This window comes from Macaca fascicularis, chromosome 19 (genome assembly GCF_037993035.2).
Source record: "Macaca fascicularis isolate 582-1 chromosome 19, T2T-MFA8v1.1".
NCBI lineage: Eukaryota > Metazoa > Chordata > Mammalia > Primates > Cercopithecidae > Macaca > Macaca fascicularis.
Genome location: NC_088393.1, coordinates 13,004,076 through 13,027,220, shown reverse-complemented (window position 1 = coordinate 13,027,220; position 23,145 = coordinate 13,004,076). Strand labels below are relative to the sequence as shown.

The 23,145-nt window shown below is 46.4% G+C and overlaps 1 protein-coding gene and 1 long non-coding RNA gene across 4 annotated transcripts; both read right to left on the bottom strand.

Moving 5' to 3' along the window:
* Window positions 1–2,793: 2,793 nt before the first annotated feature.
* LOC141409210 (uncharacterized) lies at window positions 2,794–3,380 on the bottom strand. Its single transcript, XR_012428444.1, has 2 exons — window positions 3,251–3,380; window positions 2,794–2,931 (listed from the first exon to the last, which is right to left on the bottom strand). It is a non-coding gene; the product is annotated as an uncharacterized lncRNA (long non-coding RNA).
* Window positions 3,381–3,812: 432 nt separating this feature from the next.
* Window positions 3,813–23,063, bottom strand: ZNF791 (zinc finger protein 791). Of its 3 annotated transcripts, XR_010583389.2 has the most exons (5): window positions 22,899–23,063; window positions 10,795–10,921; window positions 9,603–9,663; window positions 4,726–7,027; window positions 3,813–4,402 (listed from the first exon to the last, which is right to left on the bottom strand). XR_010583389.2 is itself a non-coding variant. In XM_005588120.5 (4 exons), the coding sequence occupies exons 1-4, from the start codon at window positions 22,899–22,901 to the stop codon at window positions 5,488–5,490; spliced, it is 1,731 nt and encodes a 576-aa protein (XP_005588177.1). In that variant the 5' UTR covers window positions 22,902–23,063; the 3' UTR covers window positions 3,813–5,487. The 3 variants fall into 3 exon arrangements, 2 of the variants coding, with proteins under 2 accessions (XP_005588177.1, XP_073882135.1); XM_005588120.5 differs by having other exon boundaries at window positions 3,813–7,027; XM_074026034.1 differs by lacking the exon at window positions 9,603–9,663 and having other exon boundaries at window positions 3,813–7,027.
* Between the last annotated feature and the right edge of the window lie 82 nt (window positions 23,064–23,145).

Below are 23,145 nucleotides of genomic sequence, written 5' to 3'. Positions count from 1 at the left end.
AATCCTGGACTAAAGTGATCCTCCCACCTCAGCTTCCCAAAGTGTTGGGATGACTTGCTTGAGCTGCCATGCCCAGCCTCTCCCAAATTTTTCTTTATTTTTTTTTTTAAGACGGAGTTTTGCTCCTATTGCCCAGGCTGGAGTGCAATGGCATGATCTCAGCTCACCGCAATGTCTGCCTTCCAGGTTCAAGCGATTCTCCTACCTCAGCCTCCCTAGTAGCTGGGATTACAGGCATGTGCCACCACGCCCGGCTAATTTTGTATTTGTAGTATAGACGGTGTTTCTCCATGTTGGTCAGCCTGGTCTGGAACTCCCGACCTCAAGCGATCCGCCTGCCTCAGCCTCCCAAAGTGCTGGGATTACAGGCATGAGCCACTGCACCCAGCTGGACTCTCCCAAATTTTTCTAAGCCTGCCTGTACAGGCTGGGAATCAGCCCTAGCCATTCAGGAAATCCGTGGAGGGTGGCCCGGGCCCAGCAGGCTACCCTCTGACTGCTTTGGGCCGAGATACAGGTTGGAGTGAGACCTTGATCAGGTGGCATCTGATGGGGTAGGGGAAGGTCCAGGTCTGGCGCAGTCGCACCAGTGGTCGGGCCCCACTTGGTGATCACTCTGATATCGTCCCCTGAGCTTGGTTGTCGCGTGTGAGGGACAAGATCCGGCCGGAGAGCCCAACACAGTGTTCCAGGAGACTGAGGGAGATGGCAAGGTCTTCTCGGTCGCCACAGGCGGTGCTGCATAACGGACTTTCCTGAGATAGTTACTGCGGCATCTGGGGGAGCCTAAGATTGTTACTGTGGGATGGGGGTCCGCGGTCTTTGAGAATCGTGGAAGATGACTGGCGTATGAAGTTCCCTTCTGCCCTTGGGGACCTACTGGTGCCGTCGCAGGTGAATGGGGTAGGGCAACCTGGGCTCAGCCGCTTTCCCATCTGGTGCCGGCTTGTTCACATCATCACTGGGTAAGTTTTCGTTTTTTTTTTTTTTGAGACAGAGTCTCGCTCTGTCGCCGAGACTGGAGTGCAGTGGCGCGATCTCGGCTCACTGCAAGCTCTGCCTCCGGGTTCACGCCATTCTCCTGCCTCGGCCTCCGGAGTAGCTGGGACTACAGGCTCCCGCCACCACTCCTGGCTATTTTTTTTTTTGTATTTTTAGTTGAGATGGGGTTTCCACTGTGTTAGCCAGGATGGTCTCAATCTCCTGACCTCGTGATCCACCCGCATCGGCCTCCCAAAGTGCTGGGATTACAGGCGTAAACCACTGCATCTGGCAAGAAATTTATTACGTTTTATTTTTTTTTTGATGTGTAGTCTCGTTCTGGAGTGCAGTGGCGTGATCTCGGCTCACTGCAACCTCTGCCTTCCAGGTTCAGGGAACTCTCCTGCCTCAGCCTCCCGAGTAGCTGAGATTACAGGCACCCTCCAACATGCCCGGCTAACTTTGGTTATTTTTAGTAGAGAATGGGGTTTCACCATGTTAGCCAGGCTGGTCTTGAACTCCGGACCTCAAGTGATCTGTTTGCCTTGGTTTTCCAAAGTGCTGGGATTACAAAGGAGTGAGCCACCGTGTCTGGCCAAGAAATTTAAAAAGTAGTTTCTCGGGCCGGGCGCGGTGGCTCAAGCCTGTAATCCCAGCACTTTGGGAGGCCGAGACGGGCGGATCACGAGGTCAGGAGATCGAGACCATCCTGGGTAACACAGTGAAACCCCGTCTCTACTAAAAAAAAAAATACAAAAAACTTAGCCGGGCGAGGTGGCGGGCGCCTATAGTCCCAGCTACTCGGGAGGCTGAGGCAGGAGAATGGCGTAAACCCGGGAGGCGGAGCTTGCAGTGAGCTGAGATCCCGCCACTGCACTCCAGCCTGGGTGACAGAGCGAGACTCCGTCTCAAAAAAAAAAAAAAAAAAAAAGTAGTTTCTCGCAAAAGAAAGGTGAAATAAATATATAATGGATAATATACGCACCACCTTCCACAAGGCCAGTGAGAAAAGTACTACAGTTACCAATGTGTCAGTATTCAACAATCTCTTTATTCAGAGAACTGAAAAACCATATACAAATTAAAATTAATTGTATATTAAAAATACACTTCTACTAACACTGGTCTTTAAAAAAAAATACACTTCAGGCTGCCACGGTGGCTCAAGCCTGTCATCCCAGCACTTTGGGAGGACGAGGCAGGTGGATCATGAGGTCAGCAGATCGAGACCATCCTGGCTAACATGGCGAAACCCCGTCTCTACTAAAAATACAAAGAAAGCCGGGTGTGGTGGCAGGCACCTGTAGTCCCAGCTACGGGAGGCTGAGGCAGGAGAATGGTGTGAACCCGGGAGGTGGAGCTTGCAGTGAGCCGAGATCGCGCCACTGCACTCCAGCCTGGGCGACAGAGCGAGACTCGTCTCAAAAAAAAAACAAAACACTTCAATTTACTCGTGAATCAAGACATCAAAAGAGAAAAGTTTTACTAACTGATTTAATGAGAAAACACAACCTTTTAAACTTTTGACTACTGCTTAAAGAGTACTTACAGAATTATCTCACCTCCAGGATTTCTTGGAAAAGTAATGTTACAATTGATGTCCAGAGATGTACTTGAAGAATAAGCCAGTGATAAAAAATTTTTTTTTAAGTTTTTGGTGTGTGGGATGGAGTCTTGCTCTGTTGCCAAGGCTGCAGTGTAGTGGCACAATCTCAGCTTACTGTAGTCTCCGCCTCCCAGGTTCAAATGATTCTCCTGCCTCAGCCTCCCAAGTAGCTGGAATTACAGGTGCACGCCACCACACCCAGCTAATTTTTGTATTTTCAGTAGAGATGGGGTTTCACCATCTTGGCCAGGCTGGTCTCGAACACCTGACCTCAGGTGATCTGCCTGCCTTGGTCTCCCAAAGTGTTGGGATTACAGGCATAAGCCACCATACCTAGCCTTAACCTTTTTTTTTTTTTTTTTTTTTTTTGAGACGGAGTCTCGCTCTGCCGCCCAGGCTGGAGTGCAGTGGCCGGATCTCAGCTCACTGCAAGCTCCGCCTCCCGGGTTCACGCCATTCTCCTGCCTCAGCCTCCCAAGTAGCTGGGACTACAGGCGCCCGCCACCGCGCCCGGCTAGTTTTTTGTATTTTTTAGTAGAGACGGGGTTTCACGTGTTAGCCAGGATGGTCTCGATCTCCTGACCTCGTGATCCGCCCGTCTCGGCCTCCCAAAGTGCTGGGATTACAGGCTTGAGCCACCGCGCCCGGCCACCTAGCCTTAACTTTTATATCATGTGTGATGAATTTATATCATGGTGTGAATTTTCTGGAGCATTATACAGTCAGAAGTTGCTTAATCATGGGTATATGTTCTGAGAAACGTGTTGTTAGGTGATTTCCTTATGGTACAAACATCACAAAGTGAACTTACACAAATCTAGATGGTATAGCTACAACACATATAGACTATATGGTACAGTCTGTTGCTACTGGGCTATAAACCATACAGCGTATTATTGTACTGAACACTGCAGAAAATTGTAACACAATGTTAAGTATTTATGAGTCTAAACATAGAAAATACACACAGTAAACATGCAGTATAAAAGATAAAAAAGGATGCACCTGCATAGGATGCTTGCCATGAACACAGCTTGCAGGACTAGAAGTTACCCTGGATGAGTCAGTGAGTGGTGAGTGAATGGGAAGGCCTAGGATGTTACTGTACACTAATGGAGAATTTATAAACACTGTACACTTAGATTACACTACATTCATAAAAACATTTTTTCCTCAATAATAAATAAACCTTAACTTACTGTACATTATTTTCTTTATAAACTTATTTTTAAAACCTTTGATGTAATAATTTAGCTTAAAACACATTGTACAGCTGTACAAAAATATTTTATGTCCATATTCTATAAGCTTTTTCTATTAATTCTTTACTTTTAATATTATTTTTGTTAAAGACTAAGACACAAACACACATTAGTGTAGGACTACCCGGGGTGAGGATCATCAATATTGTCTTCCGCCTTCACGTTTTGTCCCGCTGGAATACGTTCAGGGGCAGTCCTGCACATGGAGCCGTCATCGCCTATCATAACAATGCCTTTTTTCTGGAGTATCTCCTTAAGGACCTGCCTGAGACTGTCTTACTGTTAAAAAAATAAATACGAATACATTTTAAAACAGTATTGTAGATATATAAACCAGTAATGTAGCCATTTATTATCAAGTATATATTGCACATAATTATATGTGCTGTAATTTTTTTTTTTTTTTTTTTTGAGACAGTCTCTCACTCTGTCACCCAGGCTGGACCGTAGTGGCAGATCTCGGCTCACTGCAACCTCCACCTCCCAGGTTCAAGCGAGTCTCCTGTCTCAGCCTCTCAAGTTGTTGGGACTACAGGCGCACCACCACACCCAGCTAACTTTTGTATTTCTTTTTTTTTTTTTTTTTTTTTTTTTTGAGACGGAGTCTGGCTCTGTCACCCAGGCTGGAGTGCAGTGGCGCGATCTCGGCTCACTGCAAGCTCCGCCTCCCGGGTTCACGCCATTCTCCTGCCTCAGCCTCCCGAGTAGCTGGGACTACAGGTGCCCGCCACCTCGCCTGGCTAGTTTTTTGTATTTTTTAGTAGAGACGGGGTTTCACCGTGTTAGCCAGGATGGTCTCGATCTCCTGACCTCGTGATCCGCCCGTCTCGGCCTCCCAAAGTGCTGGGATTACAGGCTTGAGCCACCGCGCCCGGCCTAACTTTTGTATTTCTAATGGAGACAGGGTTTCATCATGTTAACCAGGCCGGTCTTGAACTCCTGACCTCAACTGATCCTCCCACCTCAGCCTCCCAAAGTGCTGGGATGACAGGTATGAGCCACTGTGCCCAGCCAATTTACTTTTTTTAATCTTTGATACAGAGTATCACTCTGTCACCCATGCTGGGCTGCCATTGCTTGATCTTGGTTCACTGTAGCCTTGAACTCCCGTGCTCAGGCAATCCTCCTGCCTCAGCCTCCCATGTAGATGGGACTACAGGGTGTAATTCCACACTTAGAAAATGTTTTTAGTTTTTGTAGAGATGGTGTCTCACTATGTTGACCAGAGTAGTCACAAACTCCTGGCATCAAGCAATCCTACCGCCTTAGTCTCCCAGTGTTGGGATTACAGGTGTGAGCCAACATGCCCAGCTTGTACTTTTATACAACTGTGCAATAGGTTTACACCAGCACCATAAACCCTTAAATAATGTGCTGCACTGTGGTGTTTCTGCCGCTACTAAATTGCAGTTGATAGAAATGTTTTAGGTATTATATAATCTTACGGGGCCACCAACCTGTATATGGTCCATTGCTCAATGAAACATGATTACATGGTACCTGACTATACACGAATTATCTTGCATCTCGCTTTCTATATTACACTGGTAGGATTTCTCTCTTCACTGGGAAGTTTCACAACTTTGAAAGTATCTGTTAGAACTGAAAACTTTCCCGTTTCTCCCATTTATAGAGTTTCTATCGAGTGTGCATTCTCATATGCTTTTGTAAGGATGTGGACAAACTGAAGGCTTTTCCACATTGCTTACATTCAAGAGGTTTCTCACAACTGTGAATTCTTTCATGTCTTTGAAAGGAACTGTGAAGACTAAAGGCCTTCCCACATTCTTTACATTTATAGGGTTTCTCTCCAGTATGCATTCTCATGTGTCCTTGAAAGCTTGTGGGATAAATAAAGGCCTTCCCGCATTCCTTACATTCATAAGGTTTCTCCCCAGTGTGAGTTCTTTCATGTATCTGAATGTAACTAGAACAACTAAAGGCTTTTCCACATTGTTTACATTCATAGGGTTTCTCTCCAGTGTGAGTCCGCTCATGTGTTCGTAACGCACTAGGAAAAATGAAGGCCTTCCCACAGTCCCTACATTTATAAGGTCCGTCTCCAGTGTGGGTGATCATGTGTCTTCGAAAGTTCTCAAGAGAAATGAAGGCTTTTGCACATTCCTTACACTCATAGGGTTTTTCTCCAGTGTGATTTCTCTCGTGGATTTGCAAATCTAGAGGATAATTGAAGGTTTTCCCACATTTTTTACATTCGTAGGGTTTTTCTCCAGTGTGAGTCCTTTCATGTATTCGAAAGTAACTGGTCCGACTGAAGGCTTTCCCACATTCTTTACACTTATAGGGTTTCTCTCCAGTGTGCACTCTCAGGTGTACTCGAAAGGCTGGGCGTGCACTGAAAGACTTCCCACATTCTTTACATTTATAGGGCTTCTCTCCAGTATGAGTTCTTTCATGAATTTGAATGGAAGTGGAACATCTGAAGGCTTTACCACATTGTTTACATTTATAGGGTTTCTCTCCAGTGTGAATTCTTTCGTGTACTCGTAAAAAACTGGGAAAAATGAATGCCTTCCCACATTCCTTGCATTTATAAGGTCTATCGCCGTTGTGTGTTATCATGTGTGTTAGAACACTTGTGTGGGAAATGAAGGCTTTCCCACATTCCTTACATGCGTAGGGTTTCTCTCCAGTGTGAGTTCTTTCGTGTATTCGAATAGAACTGGGACAACTGAAGGCTTTCCCACATTTTTTACATTCATAGGGCTTTTCTCCAGTGTGAATCCTTTCATGAATTCGAAGTGAACTGGGACAACTAAGAGCTTTTCCACATTGCTTACATTCATAGGGTTTTTCTCCAATGTGTGTCCGCTCATGTGTTTGAAAGGGTTGGTGATATATGAAGGTTTTTCCACATTGTTTACATTTATAGGGTTTTTCTCCAGTGTGACTCCTTTCATGTCTTTGAAAGGATTTGAGATAACTAAAGGCTTTCCCACATTCCTTACATTTATATGGCTTCTCAAATAGCTCATATCCAGTGTGAGACCTCATGTGTCTAGTAAGGGATGAACGACGCATGAAGACTTTTCCACAGACAGTACATTCATATGGTTTTACTCCAGCAGTGTTCTTCCTCACACTTAGATTGGGACTGACGGTTTCTGCACATTGACTACTTTCTTTACCTTCACAGAGTCTCTCTCCCATATGGCTTCTGTAAAAAATTAGAAGCACAGTAATACTGGTTGTGTATTAATGATTTTATATTTATCATCAGGTAGCAGAACTAAATTTCTTTTTTTTTTTTGAGATGGAGTTTCGCTCTTGTTCCCCAGGCTGGAGTGCAATGGCGCGATCTCAGCTCACTGCAACCTCCACCTCCCAGCTTTAAGCGATTCTCCTACCTCAGCCTCCCAAGTAGCTGGGATTACAGGCATGCACCATCACACCCTGCTAATTTTGTATTTTTAGTAGAGATAGGGTTTCGCCATGTTGGTTAGGCTGGTCTTGAACTCCTGACCTCAAGTGATCTGCCCGCCTTGGCCTCCCAAAGTGCTGGGATTACAGGCGTGAGCCACTGCATCCGGCAGCAGAACTAAATTTTTATCATTTTCAGGGAAATAGTTTTCTGCCCTGTCTCACTTGTTTAAAAATGAATATACTCAATGTTCAGCAAGAGGGCCTGTGTCACTGATAGCTATTATCGGAACAATAATATTGATGTATGGGGTTTTTTTTTTTTGGTTTGGTTTTGAGACAGAGTCTCACTCTGTTGCCCAGACTGGAGTACAGTAATGCCCATAATCATGGCTTACTTCAGCCTTTACCTCCCGGGTTCAATCAATCCTCCCACCTCAGCCTCCCATGTAGGTGGGACTACAGGCGTGCACCCCCACGACTGACTGAATTTTCTATTTCTTGTAGAGATAGGGTCTCGTCTTGTTGCCCAGGCTGGTTTCGAACTCCTGAGTTCAAATGATCTGCTCGCCTTGGCTTCCTGAAGTTGTATGTGAGGCTTTAAAATACTGTTTCCAAGGCTGGGCATGGTGGCTCATGCCTGTAATCCCAGCACTTTGGGAAGCCGAGGTGGGTGGATCACTTGGGGTCAGGAGTTTGAGACCAGCCTGGCCAACATGGTGAAACCCCATCTCTACTAAAAAAATACAAAAATCACCTGGTGTGGTGGTACGTGCCTATAATCCCAGCTACTTGGGGGGCTGAGGCAGAAGAACTGCTTGAACCCAGGGGGTGGAGGTTGCAGTGAGCCAAGATCATACTACTGCACTCCAGCCTGGGTGACAGAGTGAGAGACTGTCTCACAAAACAAACAAACAAAAAAAATCGTTCCCAAGTACAATATTTTTCTTTCTTTCTTTCTTTCTTTTTTTTTTTTTTTGAGATAGAGGATGGAGTCTCACTCTCTTGCCCAGGCTGGAGTGTGTGGTGTGATCTGGGCTCACTGCAACCTCTGCCTCCTAGATTCAAGTGATTCTCCTGCCTCAGCCTCCTGAGTAGCTGGGATTACAGGTGTGCACCATCAAGTCTGGCTAGTTTTTGTATTTCTAGTAGAGACAGGTTTTCACTATGTTGGCCAGGCTGGTCTTGATCTCTTCACCTCTGCTGATCCGCCCACCTCACCTTCCCAAAGTTTTGGGATTATAAGAGTGAGGCACAGTGCCTGGCCCAAGTATAATATTCTTCAACCAGTGGACATCTGTGTCACTTAAGAAAACATTTCTGGTAAACATTTTCTGATAATAAATAAATTTGGGCCCAGTGGCTCATGCCTGTAATCCCAGCACTTTGGAAGGCTGAGGTGGGTAGATCATCTGAGGTCAGGAGTTTGAGACCAGCCCGGCCAACATGGCGAAACCCTGTCTCTACTAAAAACCCAAAAATTAGGCTGGGCGCAGTGGCTCATGCCTGTAATCCCAGCACTTTGGGAGGCCGAGGTGGGCAGATCACGAGGTCAGGAGATCGAGACCATCCTGGCTAACATGGTGAAACCCCGTCTCTACTAAAAATACAAAAAATTAGCCAGGCATGGTAGTGGGTGCCTGTAGTCCCAGCTACTTTGGAGGCTGAGGCAGGAGAATGGCGTGAACCTGGGAGGCAGAGCTTGCAGTGAGCCGAAATCGCGCCACTGCACTCCAGCCTGGGAGACAGCGAGACTCCGTCTCAAAACAAAACAAAACGAGAAAACAAAAATTAGCTGAGTGTGGTGGCACGTGCTTGTAATCCCAGCTACTCAGGAGGCTGAGGCAGGAAAATCACTTGATCCTGGGAGGCGGAGGTTGCAGTGAGCAAAGATCATGCCACTGCACTCCAGCCTGAGTGACAGAGCAAAACCTCATTTCGAGAAAAAAATTTAAAAAATAAATAAATAAATAAATTTGGAGCTGCACTTCTTTCTTGCTTTAAAAGTGTCACAACTTTTTTTTTTTTTTTCTTGAGATGGAGTATCACTCTGTTGCCCAGGCTGGAGTGCAGTGGCGTGATCTCGGCTCGCCGCATCCTCCACCTCCTGGGTTCAGGTAATTCTCTGCCTCAGCCTCCCGAGTAGCTGGGATTACAGGCACCCACCACCACAACTGGCTAACTTTTTTGTATTTTTAGTAGAGACAGGGTTTCACCATGTTGACCAGGCTGGTCTTGAACTCCTGACCTCGTGATCTACCCACTGCAGCCTCTCAAAGTGCTGAGATTACAGGCGTGAGCCACGGTGCCTGGCCATAATATTTTTAAGATTCTTTCAAGGAACACTGCTATTTCTTGTCAGTACAACTCACCTTAGATTTCTCCCCTGGTTTTTGTGTTGATCTTCAACATTCTGGTCTTCCCATTTTTCCCCTAAAATGTAGATCAAGAATAATCATGATAAATTATTAAAAATTATACAAATATTAGTATAGGTTCACAATGAGCTGTAACCATGCTTGGTTATTTACAGAAGTATTCCCTTTTCAGATTCCAAACCTCAGAACAGTGATTATGAGCAAGAAATGCTAGTTCTCTAATTGACTATATGAAAAAATGATGTCGGCCGGGCGCGGTGGCTCACGCCTGTAATCCCAGCACTTTGGGAGGCTGAGGTGGGTGGATCACGAGATCAGGAGATCGAGACCATCCTGGCTAACACAGTGAAACCCCGTCTCTACTAAAAATACAAAAAATTAGTCGGGCGTGGCGGCGGGCGCCTGTAGTCCCAGCTAGTTGGGAGGCTGACGCAGGAGAATGGCGTGAACCTGGGAGGCGGAGCTTGCAGTGAGGAGAGACCGTGCCACTGCACTCCAGCCTGGGCAACAGAGTGAGGCTCTGTCTCGGAAAAAAGAAAACAAAAGAAAAAATGATGTCACTGGGGTGCAGTGGCTCATGCCTGTAATCTCCACAGTTTGGGAGGCTGAGGTGGGAGGATCACTTGAGGTCAGCAGTTGGAGACCAGCCTGGCCAATACGGTGAAACCCTGTCTCTACTAAAAATACAAAAATTAGCTGGGCATGGTGGTAGGCACCTGTAATCCCAGGTACTTGAGAGGCTGAGGCAGGAGAATCGCCTGAACCCGGGAAGCAGAGGTTGCAGTGAGCCAAGATCCCGCCACTGTACTCCACCCTGGGGAACAGGAGGAGACTCGGTCTCAAAAAAAAAAAAAAAAAAAAAAGGCCAGGCACAGTGGCTCACGCCTGTAATCCCAGCACTTTGGGAGGCTAAGGCGGGCAGATTACCTGCGGTCAGGAGTTCAAGATCAGCCTGACCAACATGGTGAAATCCCGTCTCTACTAAAAAGAGAAAAATTAGCCAGGTGTGGTGGCACATGCCTGTAATCCCAGCTACTCGGGAGGCTGAGGCAGGAGAATTGCCTGAAGCTGGGAGATGGAGGTTGTGGTGAGCTGAGATAGCGCCATTGCTCTCCAGCCTGGGAAACAAGAGTGAAACTCTGTCTTAAAAAAAAAAAAAGAAAAGAAAAAATGATGTCATCCTTACCTATAGATGCCAGGTTCTTGAATGTTTCCTGCATCACATCTCTGTAGAGTTTCTTCTGTGAAGGAGCCAGCAGAGCCCACTCCTCCTGGCTAAAGCTCACAGAAACATCCTCAAAAGCCACTGAGTCCTGAAACATCCAATATAAGTAGAGGAGAATAGGTGAGATTGACAAGGATGAGAGGTATACTCGATTCATAAGAATTTCACACACGATTTTGTGGTCTCCAGACATTTAGTGTATGACTCGATTGTTAGAAATTTAACAGCACATTGAACACATAAACTTACAGCTACATCTTTACTGTGGTCACTGTAAGTCTTATTGCTCTCTAATGGTAGTATCTAGTTCAACTTGGAAAAATGAAAGAAATCCTACACAAATGAGACAAACTTTAAGATCAATTTTTTTTCCTTCCTTTTTGAGACACAGATGGTCTCGCTCTGCTACCTAGGCTGGAGTACAGTGGTACAATCACAGCTCATTGGAGCCTAGACCTCTCAGGCTCAAGCAATCCTCCAACCTCAGCCTCCTGAGTAACTGGGACTACAGGAACACACCACTACACCTGGCTAAGTATTTTGTGTGTATTTTTTGTAGAGATGGGATTTTGCCATGTTACACAGGCTGGTCTCAAACTCCTCAGCTTAAGCGATTCACCAGTCTTGGTCTCTCAAATTGCTGGGATTACAGGCAAGATCTTCAATTCTTTATGAGATAAATTCTTATTTCTTGTGTGTTTGTTGTTTTCTAAGAGACAGGGTCTTGCTCTGTCACCCAGGCTCAAGTGCAGCAATCATAACTCACTGTAGCCTCAGATCCCTAGGCCCCTTCTGCCTCAGCTTCACGAGTAGTTAGGACTACAGATGTGCAACACCACACCCAGCTAATTTTTAATTTTTTTTTTTTTGTTAGAAATGGGGTTTTGTTATGTTGTCCGGGTTGATCTTGAACTCTCGGCCTCAAGTGATCCTCCTGCCTCGGCCTCCCAAAGTGTGATTTCAGGTATGAATAACCACACCCAGCCCACAGCGTAATTTCTTATTACCCAAATCATTCAGCATTCCTGAAAGATGTGGGATTAAATGAGGTGGAGGTTTTAATAAGTAAATACACATTGAGAATCTTCTATCCCCTTTGTTATATATGAGAGGACAGGAGGCTTGTGGAAATCCAACTTGTAACAAGGTCTAGCTGCCCATATTGTCCTGAAGTATTTGAGGCCATTAGAAGCACTCAGATTCTGCTGATTGAATGGAAATACTCTTTTAGAGACATATTAATTTCAACTTGTTTCTGATATATATATGTCCCCACGTGGTGGCATGAGTCACCGCGCCCGGCTGTGAGCGTAATATTTATCATAGACTCAGTTTTTCCTTTTACTTTCTGTCCCATTTCATGAGGCTAGGAAGTTACTGGGAACACAGAGCTCAGGCACAAAGAAGGGGCCCTTACAACTGAGACCTTCACAAAATCCTTATACCCATGAGCCTCAGAACTGCTTCCAACCAATTTGTAGCACAAATACATATACACATGGAGATAAAATGTCAGAAGAGCACTTTCTGGAATCCATAATCATGTCATCTGGGCTTTGCTGACCTTGAAGAATAGATTGACAGTATCAATTTTCTTTTTTTTTTTTTTTGAGACGGAGTCTGGCTCTGTCGCCCAGGCTGGAGTACAGTGGCCGGATCTCAGCTCACTGCAAGCTCCGCCTCCCGGGTTTATGCCATTCTCCCGCCTCAGCCTCCCGAGTAGCTGGGACTACAGGCGCCCGCCACCTTGCCCGGCTAGTTTTTTGTATTTTTTAGTAGAGACGGGGTTTCACCGTGTTAGCCAGGATGGTCTCGATCTCCTGACCTCGTGATCCGCCCGTCTTGGCCTCCCAAAATGCTGGGATTACAGGCTTGAGCCACCGCGCCCGGCCGACAGTATCAATTTTCAAGGGACTTCACTGACATCCACGATGGTCTGATGGTGAATTTGCCCATGATTATATAAAATTAACAGATAATTTCATACCTCCAAAGGAACATAAAATCTGCGTCGGGATGGCTCATGCCTGTAATCCCAGCACTTTGGGAGGCCGAGGCAGGTGGATCACCTGAGGTCAGGAGTTCGAGACCACCCTGACCAACATGGTGAAACCCCGTCTCTACTAAAAATACAAAAATTAGTTGGGCATGGTGGTGCATGCATGTAATCCCAGCTACTTGGGAGGCAGAGGCAGGAGAATCGCTTGCACCTGGGAGGCAGAGGTTGCAGTGAGTTGAGATTGCACCACTGCAGTCCAGCCTGGGCAACAGAGCGAGACTCCATCTCAAATAAAAAAGGGCTGGGCGCCGCGGCTCATGCCTGTAATCCCAGCACTTTGGGAGGCTGAGGCAGGCAGATCACAAGGTCAGGAGATCGAGACCATCCTGGCTAATACAGTGAAACCCCATCTCTACTAAAAAAACACACAAAAAAAATTAGCCGGGCGTGGTGGCAGGTGCCTGTAGTCCCAGCTACTTGGGAGGCTGAGGCAGGAGAATGGCGTGTAACTGGGAGGCGGAGCTTGCAGTGAGCCCAGATCGCGCCACTGCACTCCAGCCTGGGTGACAGAGCTAGACTCCGTCTCAAAAAAAAAAAACAAAAAAAACTGTAAAATCTCCTTTCTCCAGTTTCAGGAGAAAGTGATTCCCAGACAGACACTCTAGGGGCTGTTGTCCCAGGTTCTCTCATTTCCATGCACTCATGTGTGCCATACATGAAAAGATCCACACAGTTAGAAGGGGTTTTCTTAAGTCATTAGGACAAGGGTCTGAGCAGGAAGAAATTTGGCTCCAGGCAACTCTCCCGCTTGACAAGTTCATCTGCATGCCTGGGTGCTCTCTGTAAGGTTTATTTACATATTATTTACATATAAAAGAAAATAAATATTTTGGCCAGGCGTGATGGCTCATGTCTATAATCCCAGCACTTTGGGAGGCTGAGGTGGGCGGATCGTTTGAGCCCAGGAGTTTGAGACCAGCCTGGGCAACATGGTGAAACACTGTCTCTACAAAATATACAAAATTTGGCCAGGCATGGTGGTGCACACCTGTGGTCTCAGCTACTTGGAAGGCTGAGGTGGGAGGATTGCTTGAGCCCGCTAAGTCAAGGGTGCAGTGAGCCAAAACTATACCACTGCACTCCAGCCAAAAATAACTAAAGATTTCATGTATAGCATTTTACTAAAAAATAAAAAGAAAACAGAAAAAAAAGTATCATATCCTTGATAATTAGGAAATGTCAAATAGTTCCCACTTCAAACTGAGTAGGAAGACAAAACTAGCCTATTAAGATAACAATAGTGTTGATGACTACAGAGAACAATTATGTACAAATGAAGGATCAATTGATACACTTCACCACTTTTTTTAAGTTTGTAAATTTAAACTTGACCAAGATCTAGTAATTTTTATCCAGCCACCAGAGAATTTATTGTACGTTTGCACTTGCAGACTGAAACAAAAATAGTAGGAGCATTATTTTCCACAAAGCAAACAAAAACAAAACCATGAAAAATACTAAACACCACAACCCTTGGAATGGGTAGCTTGCAGTGAAAAATATACTGAGAGGTGGCTGGGCATGGTGGCTTACGCTTGTAATCCCCAGCACTTTGGGAGACTTAGGTAGATGGATCACGAGGTAAAGAGATTGAGACCATCCTGACCAACATGGTGAAACCCCATCGCTACTAAAAATACAAAAATTAGCTGGGCATGGTGGCTCGTGGCTCATGCCTGTAGCCCCAGCTACTCGGGAGGCTGAGGCGGGAGAATTGCTTGAACCTGGGAGGCGGAGGGTGCAGTGAGCTGAGATCACACCCCTGCACTCCAGCCTGGCAACAGAGCAAGACTCCATCTCAAAAAAAAAAAAAAAAAAAAAAAAGGCCAGGCACGGTGGTTCACGCCTGTAATCCAGCACTCTGGGAAGCCAAGGTGGGTGGATCACAAGGTCAGGAGATCAAGACCATCCTGGCTAACATGGTGAAACCCCGTCTCTACTAAAAATACAAAAATTAGCCGGGCATGCTGGTGTGCACCTGTAATCCCAGCTACTTGGGAAGCTGAGGCAGGAGAATCACTTGAACCTGGGGGGTGGAGGTTGCAGTGTGCTGAGATCTTGCCACTGCACTCCCGCCTGGGCGACAAGGGCGAAATTCTGTGTCAAAAAACAAACAAAAAAGGCAGAATTTAGCCCTGCATGTGGCACACATCTGTAGTTCCAGCTATTCAGGAGGCTGAGGTGGTGGTTGCAGTAGGCTGAGATCATGCCACTGCATTCCAGCCTGGGTGACAGGGTATACCCAATCTCAAAAAAAAAAAGACTTCCAGCAGGTAGAAAGTCAGAAAGGACATAGTTTAGTTGAAAGGCAACAACTAGGTTTAATTAAAATCCATGGAATGCTTCATCCAACAGAACAACACACATTCTTCTCAAATTCATGTGGAACATTCACCATTATAAACCATGTGTGGACAAAAACACAACTTACCAATTTTCTTTTTTTTTTTTTCCTTTTTTTTTTTTTGAGACGGAGTCTCGCTTTGTGGCCCAGGCTGGAGGGCAGTGGCCGGATCTCGGCTCACCGCAAGCTCCGCCTCCCGGGTTCACGCCATTCCCCTGCCTCAGCCTCCTGAGTAGCTGGGACTACAGGCGCCCTCCACCTCGCCCGGCTAGTTGTTGTTGTTGTTTTTTTTTTTTTTGAGACGGAGTCTGGCTCTGTCGCCCAGGCCGGAGTGCAGTGGCCAGATCTCAGCTCACTGCAAGCTCTGCCTCCCGGGTTCAAGCGATTCTCCTGCCTCAGCCTCCCGAGTAGCTGGGACTACAGGCGCCCGCCACCGCGCCCGGCTAGTTTTTTGTATTTTTTTTTAGTAGAGACGGGGTTTCACCATGTTAGCCAGGATGGTCTCGATCTCCTGACCTCATGATCCGCCCGTCTCGGCCTCCCCAAGTGCAAGGATTACAGGCTTGAGCCACCGCGCCCGGCCTAGTTTTTTGTATTTTTTAGTAGAGATGGGGTTTCACCGTGTTAGCCAGGATGGTCTTGATCTCCTGACCTCGTGATCCGCCCGTCTCGGCCTCCCAAAGTGCTGGGATTACAGGCTTGAGCCACCGCGCCCGGCCACCAATTTTCAAAGAATATACATTATATAAAACATGCTCTCAGACCACCATGGTATTAATCTAGAAATCAGTAACAGAAGAATAGTTAGAAAACCATCAAACATTTGGAAATAAAACCCCACACAGTTCTAAACATGAATCAAAAAAGTTTCAAGAAAAATTAAATTTGGGCCAGGTGCATCTCTACTAAAAATACAAAAATTAGCCAGGCGTGGTGGCACATGCCTGTAATTCCAGCTACTTGGGAGGCTGAGGCAGGAGAATGGCTTGAACTCGGGAGGAGGAGGATGCAGTGAGCTGAAATTGCACCACTGCACCCCAGACTGAGTGACACAGCGAGACTCCATCTCAAAAAAAAAAAAAAAAAGAAGAAGAAAAAAGAAAATTAAATTTGAATTAAATGAAAATAGAACTTATCAAAATTGGTGGAATGTGACAAAAACAGTGCCTAAGTGAAATTTATACTATTAAACTCTCACACACCCACAAAAAATTTATACATGAATCTTAAACCTTTCACAAAAATTAAGCCCAAATCAATCATAGATGTAAATGTAACATGCAAAACTATCCACTTGGCTTTGGTGATGAATTTTTAGATAAACCACTAAAAGCACAACCTATGAAAGGAAAAAATAAGTTTCACTTCATTACAATGAAAAGCTCCCGGTCGGGTGCGGTGGCTCATGCCTGTAATCCCAGCACTTTGGGAGGCCGAGGTGGGCGGATCGCGAGGTCAGGAGATCGAGACCATCCTGGCTAACACGGTGAAACCCCGTCTCTACTAAATTACAGAAAAATTAGCCGGGCGTTGTGGTGGGTGCTTGTAGTCCCAGCTACTCTGCAGGCTGAGGCAGGAGAATGGCGTGAACTCGGGAGGCGGAGTTTGCAGTGAGCCAAGATGGCGCCACTGCACTCCAGCCTGGGTGACAGAGCAAGACTCTGTCTCCAAAAAAAAAAAAAAAAGAAAAACTCCTACTCTGTGAAAGAAAGTGTTTAAAGAATAAAAATAAAAGGCACAGATTTTTGCAAATCTTCACAAAAGCACTTATCTGATTAAGGACTAGTATCTGAAATATCCAAAGAACTCTTTTTTTTTCTTTTTCGAGACAGTCTTACTTTGTCGCCCAGGCTGGAGAGCAGTGGTGTGATCTCAGCTCACTGCAACCTCCACCACTTAGGCTCAAGGGATTCTCATGCCTCAGCCTCCCAAATAGCTGGGACTATAGGGGTGCACCACCACATTGGGCTAATTTTTTCTTTCCGATCCCATGGCAGCTCCAGCCCTAGCCTTGGCCCCACCACTCCTCAGCCCTGCTCCCCAGCAGCCTGGGTGGCCCCACATGAGCCTCCATGCCTAGCATCCTTTTTGTTTTTTGAGACAGGATCCATTATGTTGCCCATGCTGGGCTTATAATCCTGGGTGCAGGCAATCCTCCCGCTTTAGCCTCTGGAGTAGCTAGGATGACAAGCGTGTGCCACCATGGCTGCCTCCAATTCCAACTCTTAAATCTCAACAACAGTAAGACAAACAAACCAGTGAAAAATGGACAAAAGACCTGAACACACACCTCACCAGTGAAAGATATACAGATGGCAAATATACATATGAAGAGATGCTCAACATTATATGTCATTAGGGAGCTGCAAATAAAACTGAAGAGAGATCACTTTACACTGATTAGAATGTACAAAGTTCAAAATGCTAAGAACGGCAATGGAAAGCAAAGATGTAGACAACAGGAATCCTCATTCCTTGCCAATGGGAATGGAAAATGGTATGTCTACTTTGGAAGACAGGCAGTTTCTAACAAAACATCCTCTTACCAGTGGACCGTGCAATCACATTCCTTGCTATTTACTCACGTGAGTTGAAAACTACTGTTCACACAAAAACCTGCCCATGAATATTTACGGGAGGTTTCTTCATAACTGCAAATTTAAGACTTAACCGACTGGGCGTGGTGGCTCACGCCTGTAATCCTAGCGCTTTGGGAGGCTGAGGGTGGCGGATCACAAGGTTAGGAGATCGAGACCATCCTGGCTAACACAGCAAAACCCCATCTCTACTAAAAATACAAAAAATTAGCCAGGCGTGGTGGCACACGCCTGTAGTCCCAGTTACTTGGGAGGCTGAGGCAGGAGAATTGCTTGAACTTGGGAGGTGGAGGTTGCAGTGAGCTGAGATCATGCCACTGCACTCCAGCCTGGGTGACAGAGTGAGACTCCATTTCAAAAAAAAAAAAAAAAAAAAAAAGACTTAACCAAGACATCATGCAACAGGTTTATGGATAAACAATCTGTGGTACAATCTTTTTTTTTTTTTTTTTTTTTTTTTTTTGAGACAGAGTCTTGCTCTTGTTTTCCAGGCTGGAGTGCAATGGCACTATCTTGGCTCACTGCAACCTCCACTTTCCAGGTTCAAGCAATTCTCCTGCCTCAGCCTCCTGAGTAGCTGAGATTACATGTGTGTGCTACCACGCCAGGCTAATTTTTGTATTTTTAGTAGAGACGGGGTTTCGTCATGTTGGCCAGGCTCGTCTCAAACTCCTTACCTTGTGATCCACCCGCCTGGGCCTCCCAAAGTGCTGGCATTACAGGCATGAGCCAGCGCGCCCGGCTGGTACAATCTTACGATGAAATATTGTTCATTGATAAGAGAAATCAGGTATCAAGCCATGAAGACACAGAAGAACCTTAAAAGTATATGGCTCAGTGAAGGAAGCCAATCTGAGAAGGCTATATCCTGAATAACTCCAAGTGGATTACATTCAGGAAAATATAAAACCTTAAGACAGCAAAAGTATCTTTGGATGTCAAGAAATTGTGGGAGGCCCGGGTGGGAGAACTGTTTGAGCCCAGGAGTTCCAGACCAGCCTGGGCATTATGGCGAAACCCTACCTCTATAGAAAATACAAAAATTAGATGGGGATGGTGGTGCACGCATGTAGTCCCAGCTACTCAGAGGAGGCAGGAGTATCACTTGAGCCCAGGAGGTGGAGGTTGCAGTGAGCCATGATCACACCACTGCACTCCAACCTGGACGGCGGAGTGGGAACCTGTCTCAAAAAAAAAAAAAGTTAAACATGGGAGACTGAGGTGGGAGGATGGCTTGAGGCCAGGAGTTCCAGACCAGCTTGGGCAACAGAGTGAGACACTGTATCAAAAAAAGAAAAAAAAAAAGGCCAGGCGCAGTGGCTCACACCTGTAATCCCAGCACTTTGGGAGGCCGAGGTGGGCAGATCGCCTAGGTTGCGAGTTCAAGACCGGCCTGACCAACATGGAGAAACCCCATCTCTACTAAAAATACAAAATTAGCTGGGTGTTGTGGCGCATGCCTGTAATCCCAGCTACTCGGAGGCTGAGGCAAAAGAATCGCTTGAACCCGGGAAGCAGAGGTTGTGGTGAGCCAAGATTGTGCCACTGCACTCCAGCCTGCGCAACAAGAGCAAAACTCTGTCTCAAAAAAAAAAAAAAAAAGTTAAACATATTCCCCAGCTTGGACCCAGACTCTCGCAGCTTGAAAAATGTAACCTAGGCCGGGCGCGGTGGCTCAAGCCTGTAATCCCAGCACTTTGGGAGGCCGAGACGGGCGGATCACGAGGTCAGGAGATCGAGACCATCCTGGCTGACACAGTGAAACCCCGTCTCTACTAAAAAATACAAAAAAACTAGCCGGGCGAGGTGGCGGGCGCCTGTAGTCCCAGCTACTCGGGAGGCTGAGGCAGGAGAATGGCGTGAACCCGGGAGGCGGAGCTTGCAGTGAGCCAAGATCACGCCACTGCACTCCAGCCTGGGCGGCAGAGCGAGACTCTGTCTCAAAAAAAAAAAAAAATGTAACCTAGGCCCAGCGTGGTGGTTCACACCTGTAATCCCAGCACTTTGGGAGGCCGAGGCAGGCAGATCACCTGAGGTCAGGAGTTCGAGACCAGCCTGGTCAACATGGTAAAACCCTGTCTCTACTAAAAATACAAAATGAATTGGCCAGGCATGGTGGCACACGCCTGTAATCCCAGCTACTTGGGAGGCTGAGGCAGGAGAACTGCTTGAACCCAGGAGGCAGAGGTTGCAGTGAGCCGACATCGTGCCACTGCACTCCAGCCTGGGCAATAGAGTGAGACTTGGTCTAAAAAAAAAATAAAAATAAGAAAAATGTAACCCCTAGAGTGTGTCAGTACCTGGTAATGGAGGATAGGAGCACCTGATCAGCAAGGAACTATGGGAGCTCCACACCTCTTTCTCTCCTATGGCAGCAAAGAAACATTAGATTCCCCAGGTTTCCATTTTCCCAAGTGAGGAAACTCTCAACCAGATTGAGATTGAGGTTCTGATGCAAATGAGCTCCTCAATTCATTAACCCTGTCTCTAGAAACATAAGTCCTGACCTTCACAGACACTGTCAATACGCATCAATTACACTCAGTACACCTACATTACAGATGTGAAACTCAAACGTAATGTCTAAAAACACACCCAAGGAAACCACAGTTAAAACCTCAGACATCCTTCCCTCTTCCCCTAACAGCATCTGCCTGTGGATCCTCAACTTCCAAGTGCTCTGCAGTTTCTCTGAGTACAAAGGGATCCTTCCATGGCGGGCATGAGTAGCTGGCAGACCTGTAGGGGAGACTCCCCAGGAAGAACCAATTGGGCCTTCAATGATCTTTCTTTGCAGGCTCAAGGGTGGACTTAGCTTGGAAACATCTCAGGCCTCTGGTCCCCAGTTGCAAGGCTCTGGAATACTACTAGTAATTTTAAATGAGACAATTTAATTAAAATCTTAAGGATTGTTCCTTAAACATCCAGCAGAGGGCCTGGCACAATGGCTCACGCCTGTAATCGCAGCACTTTGGGAGGCCGAGGCGGGTGGATCACCTGAGGTCAGGAGTTTGAGACCAGACTAGCCAACTTGGTGAAACCCCGTCTCTACTAAAAATACAAAAAAATTAGCTGGGCATGGTGGCACGTGCCTGTAATCCCAGCTACTCAGGAGGCTAAGGCAGGAGAATCGCTGTCAATATGCACCCATTACACTCAGTGCACCTATATTACAGATGTGAAACTCAAATGTAATGTCTAAAAACACACCCAAGGAAACCACAATTAAAACCTCTGACATCCTCCCCTCTTCCCCTAACAGCATCTGCCTGTGGATCCTCAGCTTCCAAGTACAGAGGTTGTAGTAAGCCAAAATTGTGCCACTGCACTCCAGCCTGGGCAACAGAGTGAGACTTGGGCTTTAAAAAAAAAAATCCAGCAAAATTACTTAAACACAGTGTTTATGTATAAAGGAAGCAAGAGGCCGGGCGTGGTGGCTCATGCCTGTAATCCCAGCACTTTGGGAGGCCGAGGCGGGTGGATCACGAGGTCAGGAGATCGAGACCATCCTGGGTAACATAGTGAAACACCATCTCTACTAAAAAAAAAAAAAAAAAAAAAAAAAAAATTAGCTGGGCGTGGTAGCACGTGCCTGTAATTCCAGCTACTCAGGAGGCTGAGGCAGGAGAATCACTTGAACCTGGTAGGCGGAGGTTGCAGTGAACTGAGATCGTGTCACTGCACTCCAGCCTGGTGACAAAGCTAAACTCTGTCTCTAAATAAATAAATAAAGGAATGAAGGAAGGAAGAAAATTTTAGGGCATTTAACAAGAAAACCCACTATTGCTTTCAGAAAATGAGAATGTCGGGCAGGGCATAGTGGCTCATGCCTGGAATCCTAGCACTTTGGGATGCTGAGGCTGGAGAATCGCTTGAGCCCAGGAGTTCAAGACCAGCCTGAGCAACAGCCAGACCCCATCTGTTAAAAAAGAAAGAAAGAAAATGATAATGTCAGTCAATTATTTCCATGGCAAGAAATAGTTTACTAAAGTATTACTCATATCTGAGTGCTTCTAGGCGTTGCAAGTTTAAGTCCTGGAATACCATCTGAAATTATCAAACTAAAAGAACAGACCTCAGAAACATATTCCACGTTCTTCAGGGGAAGAACAAAGAATTTTTAATAAATGTAATACTGAGATTTTTTTGTTTCCTGAGATTCATTTACTTTTTGCCTCTTTGGAAATATTTGGTACTGTCTCTCAAGTTCTTCTGATAACATATATTTTATATTTATTGGAAAAATGACATTCAAATGAATAAATCTTTTCAAGGTCATAAACCCAAGGCAGGACAGTGCCAATCTGAAACTGTGCTGAAAACATAGATCACCCACGAAAGTTTACGAAAAGGAACCTCAACCCAAAGGAGTTCCCATAGGATGTCTGTGCCCTGGAAAGATACCAGAATGAGGGGCACAGCATTTTATGCAGAGTAGTTCCAAGTGAATAATTTTTCTGATTTTTTTTCTCTGATATAAAATATCCACAAACAAGAAATCTTTTAAAAGAGGCATCAATTGGAAAAAAGATTATTAAAATACTGAGTGTGTTTGAAATGCACCAGACAGGCCAAAGAGTTGGTGACGATGTTTTCCATTGGAGAGGAGAAGTAGGCGTTTGGGAATACGGGGGGGGGATCTGGAAATCTAGGGATTAATGGCCCTCCGTGGGAGGAGCTAGGCTGGGGGACAAGGTAGTGGATTTGAGACTCTGCTTCCAACATCTTTGGAAGACTCATGGGGAAACCACCTTTGGGAATAAAGAATGGACTGCGGACCCTACAGACTGCAGCTCCTCCCACTCAAATCAAACACACAAGGCGGGATTCTCCCCATGACCCTTCCGTGGTCCCTGCACAATCTGGGAAAGACTTGGGGCTGCGGGCGCGGAGGTGCCCAGCGAGGGCTCCGGGGCTGGGACCGCAGTCGCCGCGCAGGGACGGGACCGGACTCTTGGCGTCCCAGCTGCCAGCCCAGCCCCACACTGCGGCCAGAGGTGACTGTGGGGAGGCCCGGGTCTGGCGACCACGGCCGGTTCCAACTAGGCCGGCCCTGCACACTCACCATTTTCCGGCCTCGGGGGTGGCCCGGTGTTGTCCCTACGGTTCACGGAGCCAGCGCACGGTACAGCGCATCCGATGCAGGGGCACAGCAACTCGACGCGTCAAGGTGCCAGGAGACCCCAAGCTGAGCACAACCCGATCGCATAGTGACGTAACACGCATTTGCGAGGGGTAGTCGTACCCTCTTTCCGGCGGCGCCCCTGATTGGACAATTAATACAGTCCCGCCCCCTTTTGTCCGAATGACAG